Raw genomic sequence first — 12,602 nt, 5'->3', positions numbered from 1 at the left:
AGTATGGCCAGGCAGATAGGCTTCTAGTCTTAATCACTGCTAGGTACTGGTCATCTTTAGCTAGAGGTTTCTCACAAACTAGAGTATCACAGCATTAGCTGCAAACAGGATGCCAGCTTTGGCTACAGAAGAACTTAGGGGGACCACAGAAAATCTCCACAAACAGGTAGCCTGAAAGGAAAATTGCTCACAAAATCTATAGTCAGATGTGAGATGTACCATATGCCTGTTTTACACCAGGGTGGGGAGTTCTTGCTAGGAGCACAGATAAGAGTTTTAGGAAAGTTACACTACCCTGCTAAGGTTAATAAACTTAACAGCAACAACAGGTTTGTAGAACAATTCACCTTCTCGGAGAGGTTTCCTATCAATTACCTCTAGTGATTCTCATAGAACTGAAATTAAGTAGATTGATGTTTTACTAACATTTCACAAAAAGGGGAAAATGAGGAAAGGAAGTGGTATAACTGGTCCAAATCACAAAAGTAAGTGAGAGACCAACTGATGAAGTTTGAGCTTCATGAATCTTGATTTTCCAGTCTCCATTAGAGCTCCTTTTGTTTTCCCTGTCCCCCCATCTTCAAGCTCCCTCATTGGTGGAGGACTATATAGTTGCTTAGGTGGTGGGAGTGCTAGTGACTATATGCAATGGGGGAAACCCTATACTGTCAAAACCCTGCAAAGGATGTGGAACACTGGAACTTCAATAGCAATAAATGCATAAATACATACATAAATAATTCCTAATGGAAGGAAGAAAAGAATTTTTGTTACTTGCCTCTAGACTATGGTTATGCAACATTAAAACAGGGAAAGGAAATTATTAAAGAGTTTTTGTGGTTAGAAGTATCTGGGATCCAGGTTAAACTGAAAGAATGAAATGCAAAAGAAAAAAAATGTTGCTAAGAAATGAGAAAACCAGGCATACAATGAACAATGGAAACGAACCCCACAGCTTTGGGAGAGAAATCCTGTGGACAAGTTGATAAACTTTGTCTAATGTAGTAGCAGATGGCCAGAGGAAGTTCCTCTGCTGGCTGTGGGGAGAGGGAGGGCATGTGGAAAGCTCACTTGGAGAGCTCAGGTCCTTGCGGAGACACACCACACGTGCCACCACTGGAGAGCATTCCAAGGAGAACATGGCGGCCGATGAAGAAATTGAGATGGCAAGTCCAAGGGAGGGACTGAGGAGGATGTAGAATCAGAGACATGGACCATCTGGGTGAACTGCCTTGGCCAGTGACCCTTCCTTTCCTCTTAATCTTTCTACTTTACCATTTTACTTGGCTATTTGGAGCAAGTCTAGAAATGAGGCCTACGGGAAAGGCGAAACAAGAAGGAAAGCTCTTCATTTCTGTCATCTAATTTGAAGTGAAACAGATAAAGAAGATTAAGGCTGCATGAAATGGGGTAAAACAAAAACAATTTTAGTGAAATGAGAAATTATTCTGCTCTATTTTGGCATTCAGTGGCAGGAGAATATCAGACTGAATCTTGAGAAGGCAGCTGTGGCAGTTACTAAAAATCTTTTGAGGATAACTGAAGATGGGGGTGTGATTTTTAAAAAGGAGGAGGAAGCAGACGTGTTGAAGATCATTGTTTTGTTAACAGCAAGTGAGGTCTAGAGTTGGGTTTGGACAGGCTTAGTCTTGGAAGAAGTTCTTGTCTTCTAGGACAGGAATGAGGAAGAGAAAGAATTGATGGAATAAAATCTGATTGAGATCTCACCTGGTAAACTCCTGTGAATGTTCTCTGCAAGGTCAGAGTGAAGAGTTAGACAAAAGGTAAGGACACATAAGAGCATTTTGGGGGGTAAAATAATCTCATACCAACAGGTATTGGGCACAAATTTTCATTCTCAGCTACATTTCAAGTTTCAAGCATGCAGAACTACATCAGGAGAGCAAAGTGTTTGCAGGTCAGGTCATCCCACAGTAGCTGGCACGTGTGTGTGTGTGTGTTTTCCCAAAAAGACATTCACATTCATCACAAGCGTCACTGGAGAGCTGTGCATGTGATAAAAATCCATACACTCTCATTTTCAGGCTTGGATGGTCTGCTGCATTGGTGTGTGCTTTTCCTTTGTAAGATAAATGATGGGTAATTTCATTAATGGTGATGCCAGTAAGCACCATGTTGTCCTAACATTTAGAATATAATCACAAAATTTAGAGCTAGAAGGGTCCATTGAGGTCATCTCATCCAACCTCTTCCATTTACAGATAAATAATGTGATGTCCAAAGAGGATGAGAAAGCACTTATCAAACTCCTTTTAAGAGAAGGCAGATAGATTAGGATTTGCTCAGCTAGTTAAGGTCAGAGCTAGATCACAATAGCCTGAGTCCTGACTTCTCAGCATTCCCTAGTTACTAACCATTCTATCTTCTCCGTAGATGGCAATAACCATCCCTAAAGGGATAAATCTCCAAGCACAAAACTTACAAAGCCACAGAGGTCAATATGCCATGAGATATTTCCTGGAAAGGAACCCTATATGAAAGCCAGAGTCAGATGACACAGATGACAGGCGATAGGGAAGACAGGATGTTGTTCTGGGGATAGCAGAGGAAAGGAAGCAGGAGTGTGTAGGGCAGGATCAGCCTACCAAGCACCTACACACACACACACACACACATAAACATCCATGTCTAGTCTTGATCTAAATGAAGTTGTGAAGTTGATTCAGTGAAGAATCCATTACTCAACTCATCAACTATCCCACAAAATTGCACATGTCTATTTTGATTTAGAATGATTTTAACTGAGAAAAGTAGCTTTTCATGGTTTTCTCTTCTTCCTCTTCTTCTCCAGTAAATAATTAGGTATGAAAATACTATCATTAATTGTCTTTACCTAAATGAATTCAACTATCCAGGGATGTTACTCAGCAATTCTACGATATCCACTTACAGTCCTCTGTGGCATGCTTGTGCTTGGTAAAGAAAAAAAAAACAAAACAAAACAATCTTTTGTGAACTGAATGTTTTCCTCCCAAATTCAAAGGTTGAAATCCTAATCCCCAATATGATGTTATTAGGAAGTGAAGATCTTTGGGAGGTGATTAAGTCATCAGTGCCCTCACAAGACAGACCTGAGAGAGAGGTTCCTCATTTTTCTGCCATATGCAGTTACAGCAAGAAGTCTACCATCTTTCAGCCTAGAAGGGGCACCTTGCCAGATTCTGAACCTGATGGCACCTTGAGCTTGGACTTCTGAGTCTCCAGAACTATGAGAAACAAGTTTCTGTTTTTATAAGGCACCCAGCCTGTGGTTTGGCACAGCAGTCTACACGGATTATGACACTTCCCTCTCTACTACCATCAGACCCCGAAGCAAAAAAACTTCAGCTATGCCCTTCATATCTGGCAACCCCTAGTCTATCAACATGCAAACTAGGAGGGAGAAAAGGAAGCTTCAAAGAGGAAAAAAATAGGAAAAAGAAGAAGAGAATTGAGACAAACATACTTTTTCTTGGAGTACTTTATGACAAATAAAAACCGGTATGAGATTTAGGTCTCCTCCATGTCCTGGGATAGATTCAACACTCACCTGTTCTAACCTGTCCCAGTGCAGTAGGGGGAATGAGCTAGGAGACATGGTGTTTGAGTATCATATCTCCCTTTTACTGAACACCTAATACAGACCAGGTCTTGTACATATAATTTGCATGTGTTCTCTCATTTATTTCTCACACAACACTGTGACATAAATATCATTCTCCACTAATCAAGAGAGAAAAAATGGAGGCTCAGAGATATTAAGTGACCTATCAAGGGGTGCTGGTATGGCTCAGTCCCCTAGTCTCTAAGGGGACATGTACCCATGATGCTTCTAAAATCAGAGTCCCAGTGATAATTAAAGGCATCATAATTATTAAGACAACAATTATTTACATATTTCTATTTCATATAATCATTGAGCTAAATCCTTTATGTAGACTACACAGCTTAATCTTTATAATAACCCTATACACTGGGGACTGTTGCCCTATTTTGTAAAACAAGAAATGAAGCATCAGGAAAGTTAAAAGGATTGTTGCAGGTCACATTATCAATAAGGAGATATGAACTAGGATTGGGTCAATTTGAAATAGTAATTCCTAATCTTCGTGGACTCCTTGATTTGTTTGAGAATCTAAAAAAAGATACAGATTCTCACTTCTTTTCAATATTTACACATTTGGGCTAGACAATTCTTTGCAGTGGGGAACACATACTCCCTGCATTTGCAGGATATCTTGTGTGTACACTGAAGCATATTCATGATTTCCAGGAGTCCCAGAAACCTCACCGTTCAGCCTCTGTTGCATCAATAGTGTCCGGAAACTATCTTTGCCATGATGACTGAGTGGTTTAATCCATCTCTTTGGGCTAAACTTTTATGAGGTCTTATATACCTCGAAAGTTCTAATGAACATAGAGGGGAAAGTAAGAAAGACAAGGCAAAGAATTTGAGTCTGTAAACTTGAGACAAGCATGAGGGAGAGGTTCATTTTCCCAGGGGTAGCAGGCAGGGGGCCCATGGCCGGTTCGTGTTGGGCCAGGGTGTTGAGAGAATTAAGCACGACCAGATGTTTCTATGTTTGCCTCTCCATGTTTCTAATGGGGTCCTTTGTAAGGCCTCCTGAGATATTATCAACACCCAGAGCCCAAAACCCAAAGCCTGACTTGAGACTGCAGAGCAGGATCTTCCCAGAGTGTGTTGGTGGGGGGATACACAGAAGATGGCACTTGATAGGGGGAGAGGACTGTTCTGAACAAGTCCTTCTCAGGGCCCTAAAATCACTCCATGAAAACATCTGTCTACTGTATTTTTGGGGAAAAAAGTCCAACCTAGCAAAGAACCTTGCATTCCAGATTGAAATTATTTAACTTCATTTAGAAACAATAGCAATGAGAGAAATAGATTAAGTCAAGATTTTAAAGTAGAGTTTGTAAAACATAGAAGGGAATATAGAAAGGAATTGAGAAGAATGAAGAATGGAACGTAATAAGATCTTGTCTGAAGAGTATCCATCGACATTATCAGTGATTTACACTGTCCTATCAAAATTTTCAACCCAAATGAACAAGGCTATTGTTGCTACATAAGAGCTCTAATTTCTAGGGAAAATAAATTACATAATGCTGTACACATCTGAATGAGTTGGCCCACATTCTTCCTTCTGCCCAAAATGTCCTTTGCATTCCTGCTCACCTGTTGAATACCTATTTATACTTCCAAAGAAGGCTCAACAACTGCCTTCCATTAATAATTTTCTTTACAGGTGGAATTAATTGCTCCTGTCTCAACACTCATGCTACTTTTATATTTGTCTACCCTAGTAGTCCTTATCCTATTAGAGTTGCTTATATTTATCAACCTCCCAATTTTCTAGATGATGGGATGAGTCATATTAAGTTTTCTGTCTCTAGTCTATTATATATTACATAAGTCACTGCACATGCTCGAGAGTGTTTGCTAAATTAAATCACTTGAAAAATCTTTCATTCAGGTGCTTTAGACCTGGAGTAAGTTTCATCTACAACTGTTTAATTTACCAACTGTAACTATCAGAAATTGGCAAATACAGTCTGCTTCAGATATGCCAACACATTACAATTCTAAAAGTGAAGTTGGATTATTCTATGTATACTGATTCAATAGCTACTCGTTCAGCTATTCTTAGAGTTGAAGTTTATTTACTTATTTCAGTTATTGTCTAAAGAGCCTCACTCCATTTCTATATAGCAAACTAAAGTTCCAGCATTTACTAAGCATCTCTACGGAAATGTAAATATATATATTTACTGAAGAATATTTTGAAAGCATAATAATATATATACTCAAAACAATTATGATACAATGTTTTTAAAATATATAATTCTTCTGGTTTTAAACTCCTTCTAGAAAAATATAAGGCATATGTAAATATAACATATATCCTTACTACAGTCATTACCGAAATATATAATTTCCTCAGCAAGAAATTTGGAGAAGCACTAACACAGTCATCACAAATATTCACTGGCCTACTGTGCAATAATAACATTTTGTACTTATTTTATTTTTTATGTTTCCTGTCATTACAGTTTCCTCTCCATCCTTTCCTATCTCCTTCCTGATTTTCTGTTGTTAGTTTACTTTGGCCTCGAAAACTGGACAATAAAAAGCTTATTAAGACACGTGTTGTATATGAAATATGATGATTACTCATGAATGGCTCACCAGATTAGAATTTCATAGGAATTTTCAACTTATTGAAAATTATTATCTTGTTTAATTTTTTAAAAAGGAACCATATTCTTGTTTGTGCTAGGATTGTTTAAATTTGGTCACTAGAAAAATGGAGCAAAGGCAGAGTACCTAGAACAAAATTCTGACTGATTCCTGAGTTCAGTGTATAATTAATAATATAACTTTCTTTTTGATCAGCATTATCAGCTTTTGTAGCATTTTTAAGATCACTGAGACAATCATAAAGTCCAAAATACACAACAAAATGATATAATATTCCAAAATTTTAGCTATCATGGTATGGATTTATTTCTTATTTGCATGTCCATTCAGGGGAAAAATGTAAATGTGATAAATATCAGGAGAAAAGCAATTATTGATAATGGTATAAGGTTTAAAGTAGTGCCATATTATAGCTTTATTAAATAGTTACTACTGCAGAAAACCCATAGAGAGACATCTGACTATAGGAAAGAACATATACTAATATTTTTGGATTTTTTAAAGAAGGAAATTGGCTAAAATAATTGGCACAACATCACTGATAAATACTTTTTCTCACATGTATGTTTGTCATTTTTTTAAGGGTAAAATTCTTATTGGGTATACAGTGATTATGGGTTTTTCTAGGCATAATTCCTGCTTTGGTTATCCATAAACTGTCTCAGATTTTATGGGTAGTGTACAATGTTATAGTTTAGCAACTGAACATTGACTGATGGGGATTTGCAAAGGAGTTATTCACACATTCAGACTATAAGGTCCTTTCGTCAGTAAAAGCCTTGAGACATGACTACAGTAATGATCTTTATATTTCTCCACTAGTAGAAAACATGATCAATTTTAAGTAAAAGGAGGATGGTTGAAGAAATCATTTAACATTAGTGTACCTGGAAAAGCTATTCCTTTTATCTTCCTTTGAATTCATTAATTATAGATCTGACACATGATTTATGGATACCAGCAGAGATGAGGGTGGAAATTACTCATGTTGGGAACTCCTACCATCTCCTGTTCAGTAGCTTGGATGCTATAAATGCTCCTTATTAGGAAGAGAGGCAATTCAGGATCAAGCATCAAGTTCCTGGAAATTCCAGAGTGGTGTATAACTTCTCTAAAAAATCATATTTTAGTTATTTTTAAAAGAAGAAATTGTTTGTATTAGATAAAAGCTTTTTTTTTTTTTTGGCCCATTACTAAATAGTGTAGGTTATGAAATTCTACATTTCTCTAAGAGAATATTCCTAATTTCCTAAGCACACAAGAATCAAATTACTTAAATTATGTCTAGTTCATATTCTGCCTGCATGCATTTGCAATTAGCTATGTCAGGCATTTTTCTTTCATTTAATTTCATCATCATCAAGAGTATTTATTAAGCACAAACCTGGCTAATTAATTTTCTGGAGAATAGCAGGTATTCTTAAATTCATTCTCCCTATTTAAAAGCTCTTTAAATAATCTATCTAATATATGGTATATTTTCCTTAGCAAAATTACCTTTAAATTTCAGTTTTTACTTTATTATTTTAAGGTTTCAACAGGACACATTCCACTCCCAAAGTCAATATGTACACATAAAAAATGTCATTCAGAACTAGTATACTGGATTCCTTGGGATTTTTTTTTTTTTTTGCGGTGTGTTAATATTCTACCTCAATTTTTAAAAATATCACTATTCTATTTATTTTGCTATATATTGTTTCTAGTGACTCATTTTTAAAGGTAGAAAAAAGTTTAAGTATAATCAACAGATGTAAAGAGACATTTTCTATTAAAAATTCAGTTATTATAGTACATCAAACACAAAGCAAAAGTCACAGATCTTAGAAGTCAAAATGTTTAGCAAACAAGGATGAAAATATCTAAGATCTTCAAACTGATAATCAAAACTTTCTGTGTGCTTCCCTGGAGAAAAGGAAAGCTAACTTTTATGTGAATTTTAGGAAAACTGAGTTAAGTTTTCTCAAGGTATTTTTTTTTTCTAACTGCAACAAAGATAATATTTCTTTTGATTTAACAGTTATAACACATTTGCTTGAAATTCTAATGACAAAAATGAAATTTTAGGAAAGCATCTTCATGGACATCATGATTTCCTTCCTTCATAATTCTTAAGTCATGAGATGTCAAGTATTTTTGGTTCTGGAAGCAATTACACGGTCCTTCAGGGGGCAGTTGTACAAGAAGAATGACAGAAACTAAAACAAAACTACAAACTGGTAATGCTTGCTACTGCTTAAGCATATTGGCATTAACCCTGTAAATCATATGTGGCTATTATAGTCGATGGCTACTTTGACTAGGCTGAAAGGCATAGCTGAAAGCAATGCTTCAGGGGGTCAATAAGAATGCATGGCAGATATGCCCAACACCCACCAGCACAGAAGAGTTTCTGAGCTTAACTTCTTGATATATAGTCTGGAATTTGAATAGTAAGATGAGATTCAGTATATGGATAATTCTGAATCTAGAAGAAGTATGGCTATGCTTCCCTTTAGAGTGAGGAATTCATTTCCAAGAGGGACTCTTAGAATAGCTTGATGTTCTTATTATCAAATGGAGATTGATAATACTATTAGAAGTAACTCAAATAAGAGATGAAATGATAGAAAGCAGCAGCCAGAGAGGTAAGGAGGGGTGGAGGCAGGGGTGATGGGGAAAAGGCTCTCAATTAGAGTCACGTCCATTCAGGGGTTTACATCTGGCAAGAAGTAGTCTATCTTTGTTTACACCAACAGAAGCCCCCAGGAGAATGCAGGACACAGGATCCACAGGAAGAATTCAGTTATACTTTTCAAAGTAGTGTATTTTCAAAAATCTACTTTCCCTTCAGGGAAAAACACCTTGAGAACCAATTAGTGTTAGGAAGGGCCAGAAAAAAAAGACCCTCACTGTGGCAGAAAGATTATTTTGTTGATTTGAGGTAAAAACCGAGAGCCAGGTGCTAAAGTGGATGTTCTCCATGCATCTCTCTCCCTTTGCCGCAGGGACACTGTAGGCTGCGACACTTGTATCATCTGTACAGGGACAAAGTCTCAAAACAATTTTTGTAAGACATAATCCTGACTCATAGAACAGGTGGCAATTTTCTGAGGAGCAACACTGAATTCTTTTTCTGATTAATCAGATTTCTTGTGAGCAAAGCTTAGGTCTCTACCCTTTACACAGCAAAGAGTAAATAAGACAAATGGATACTAAACATTGTCAATAAGGCTAAGTTCATGATTGATGCCTCTTACTGTTTAAGATCAGCTATAAATATGCTGCCCAGTGGTTTTTAATGGTGTGATTGTCTGACTCAGCAGACCAGTGTCAGGAAGGAAATTTACATAAATGGAAAGTGAAATCTTTCTGCAACAAACAGGACTGTTAGAAACTGCTTAGGTAAGGAGCTGCTCACTTACGCAAACATGGATATACATATTAAACCTGCTCTCCAATATCTGCTCGAGCTTAAGTTATTGCCCATAAAAAAGCTAAGATGTTTGCTTTTAATTTCCAAAAATACATTTCAGTTTCAATTTTACTTGGAATAAATTCTGCAAATAGAGCTGTCATTAGGAATAAGAAAAATAGTATCAAGCTGGCATCCATAAACATGACCAACACGCATCCCCAAACAGCACATGTGTGGGTGATTTGGCTAAGGATAACAAGCAAGATACAAGATAACTGCAAAGCCTTGGCCTCTGCTGCCTGGGAGTTGGGAGGATGAGATGAAAGAGCATTCATAACAGGGCAGGGTAGACAGGTTCTGGAGTCAGGCTGCCTGGGTTCAAATCTTAGTTGAAGCAATTCCTGAACACAGGACAGTCACTATCCACTGCAATCTGCAATTTCTCCTCGATGAAATGACATAGTAATCCAGTGTGAATGAGAATAAAATCAAATAATCCACCTTAAATACTTCTGATGTCCAGCACATAAAAGCACTGAGCACAGAATGTTAACTATTGTTGTTGATACTATTATTTCCCTCTGCTCCTGGGTTTGCAATTTTGAGCCAGAATGGAGAGTTTGATATACTGGATGATTGGCCTCAGTTCTTTACCTTTCCTGTACCTGAGCCTTTGCCACAGCTTCATTGTGGGTGACACTGTGCTCATTTGGAGCCCAGAACCTAAGAGGCTTTAGCCATTGCTGTGGGTCCTAGGACATGTCACTGCATGAGCAAAACATATTGCAGGTAGCCTGCTGGTCCAAGGCACAGGTGAAATATGGAGCACACTCAGGCCTGCAGCCCTATGGTGGGAGACAGACACACCAGTCTGAATCACAGCTCCTCCAGGTGTCCTGCGGAGTCAGGAGGGAAATAAATGCCTACTGATGCATGTTACTGAAATTTTGTCATTATTTATTATGCAACAAAAGCTAACTGATCCAAACAGTGCACTGAAGAGTTATCTACCTATATATAGTGAATTTCTTACTTTCCAAGGAAAAAGACATTATTTTAGTGTCTAGGTCTGAAAAAATGACAGTGGGATGATCAGCGCTGAAGACAAATGCCCGACAAAGCCAGGGCTCAGGGCCGGGTGCTAGAGTCAAGCTAGGCCTTCCGGGCTCTGGGGGAGGGCAGATATTATTGATAGCAAATTATTTAAAAATGGTTAACATTTACTGAAAGTTTATCATAGGCACTGTTCTAGCATTTTACATGCAGTGTACCTTTTAGTCCTCACAAGAGCACCAGGTAGGACATCCTAGCGATTTAATAAATGAAAGAATCGAAGCATATTGAGGATAAGTGATCTGCAGCAAAGGATGATGATGGTGAGGAGAGCTGAGAAGCATAAACACACTCCCCCTCTGTAATCACTTACTGCGTTAGTCACACTGTATGCAACAGTTTATTCAATCTGCAGAACACCACCAGTTTCATAATGCTTATTATCCCCATTCTACAGATTGGAAAGGGGCACACGGCAGGTCAAGTTCCTTGGCCACAAGTGCACACAGTTAAAAAATGGTGGAGTTTATTTGAACCCAGGCAATCAAGCTAGCAATTACACTATCTTTACAGCCAGGCTCACACTGACTACCAGCGTGAAAGGGTAAATCATGTTCTTTCCCTTTTTTTGGGAAATTTTTAAGATTCTCCATATTTTAAGACAAATATGTATTCACGGCACCATGATTATCTTCAAGTATATAAAATGACCTTTAATTTATACTATAATCACTATCAGGTTGCAATGAGCTTGTTATTCTTGCAGGCACAATTTTCTTATTTGCTGGTTTTATGTTGACTTGTTTTTAGTTTTGGCTTTCCAATTATGTATTTTTAGGTCCAATTCTGTCAAGTTACAAATTCAAAGTAATAAAAAGTATGGAAGAAAACATATTAATCAGTGTAGGCTTTTAGAACTCTCTCTGGGAATGACATTAACTACTTACAAGTATAAAAACAGACAACTGTTGCCCAGGTGTTCACACACACCTGCTTTGGCACAAGAGCTCTGTGGCCTGAGCCTTCACACATTCTCTCCATCCAGTCCTCAAGCACAACAGCCATATCTCTCAATACTTTCACATGGGTGTGCAAAAACCATTGCCACTCACCTTAAAAGCAGCACCTCCATGAATGATGGATTTGATGAAAATACCAAAGTCTGTTCCAGTTTCTCGAGATTTGTTCCCTTTCAAGCTCACACCAAGACCAGCAGAGCCTGAATCATTCAGGGGAATCTCCAGGGTGAGTCGCTCAACTGTTTCCAGGGAAAGTGTATAGCAGTCAGGTTCTCCTTTCTGTTGGGGGAAAGTGCACATGAAAAGGGAAGAAAGCAGATGAATATTTACACAACTCAGATGGCCAAACACAGATGCAATTAGTAAGACAAGATGATTGAACCTCTAACAGCTGTAATTCTGTGCCTGGCAGGCAAAGGCCGGTCTTCTCTCTGCAAGGGGCCACCCCCACATGCACAGATGGGGGAAATGTTCCTAGAATATTCGGTGATAGCAGAGAGAACCCTTTGACATTGCAGAATCATGCTATTTGAAACACCCTATAAGCATTTGGAAATTTGGTGAAGGAAATTCTATGGGGACTACACAGGGGTGGGGGAGTGGGAATAAACATTGTTTAAAAAATGAACAATGATGTAAAAATATATAAATAAAAAGAAAATTAAAAAAAGAAAGCTAATGAGGAAAACATAAAAAAATAGAATATTCTTAACAATTAGACACTGGACATTATACTTAGGGAATCTTGGGTATCAGAAAAGACCTTAGAGGGGCATTCCTGGTGGTGCAGGAGGTTGAGCACAGAACTGCGAGGCTGTCCACATCCTCTGCAGTGCCAGTTCGATCCCCACCGGCCTTGGAGATACCCACATGGCAAGCAGACCTCTCCTGTCTCGCCTGCTGCTCCCCTCAG

The 12,602-nt window shown here is 38.0% G+C and overlaps 1 protein-coding gene across 4 annotated transcripts in view; it reads right to left on the bottom strand.

Moving 5' to 3' along the window:
• The window catches only part of PARD3B (par-3 family cell polarity regulator beta), a gene marked incomplete at both ends in the record, with an annotated part of 909,806 nt that overhangs the window by 382,495 nt on the left and 514,709 nt on the right, over positions 1-12,602 (bottom strand). For 3 of the 4 annotated variants that reach the window (XM_084247417.1, XM_084247420.1, XM_084247419.1), the window contains one exon: positions 11,783-11,968. The exons of the other annotated variant lie outside the window; for it this stretch is intronic. In XM_084247417.1, the coding sequence (XP_084103543.1) occupies positions 11,783-11,968 (186 nt within the window). The remainder of the gene's footprint in view (positions 1-11,782; positions 11,969-12,602) is intronic. 4 annotated transcript variants of the gene reach the window in all.

This window comes from Talpa europaea (assembly GCF_964194135.1).
Source record: "Talpa europaea genome assembly, chromosome: 1".
Lineage (NCBI taxonomy): Eukaryota > Metazoa > Chordata > Mammalia > Eulipotyphla > Talpidae > Talpa > Talpa europaea.
This window is presented reverse-complemented; position numbering and strand designations above follow the sequence as displayed.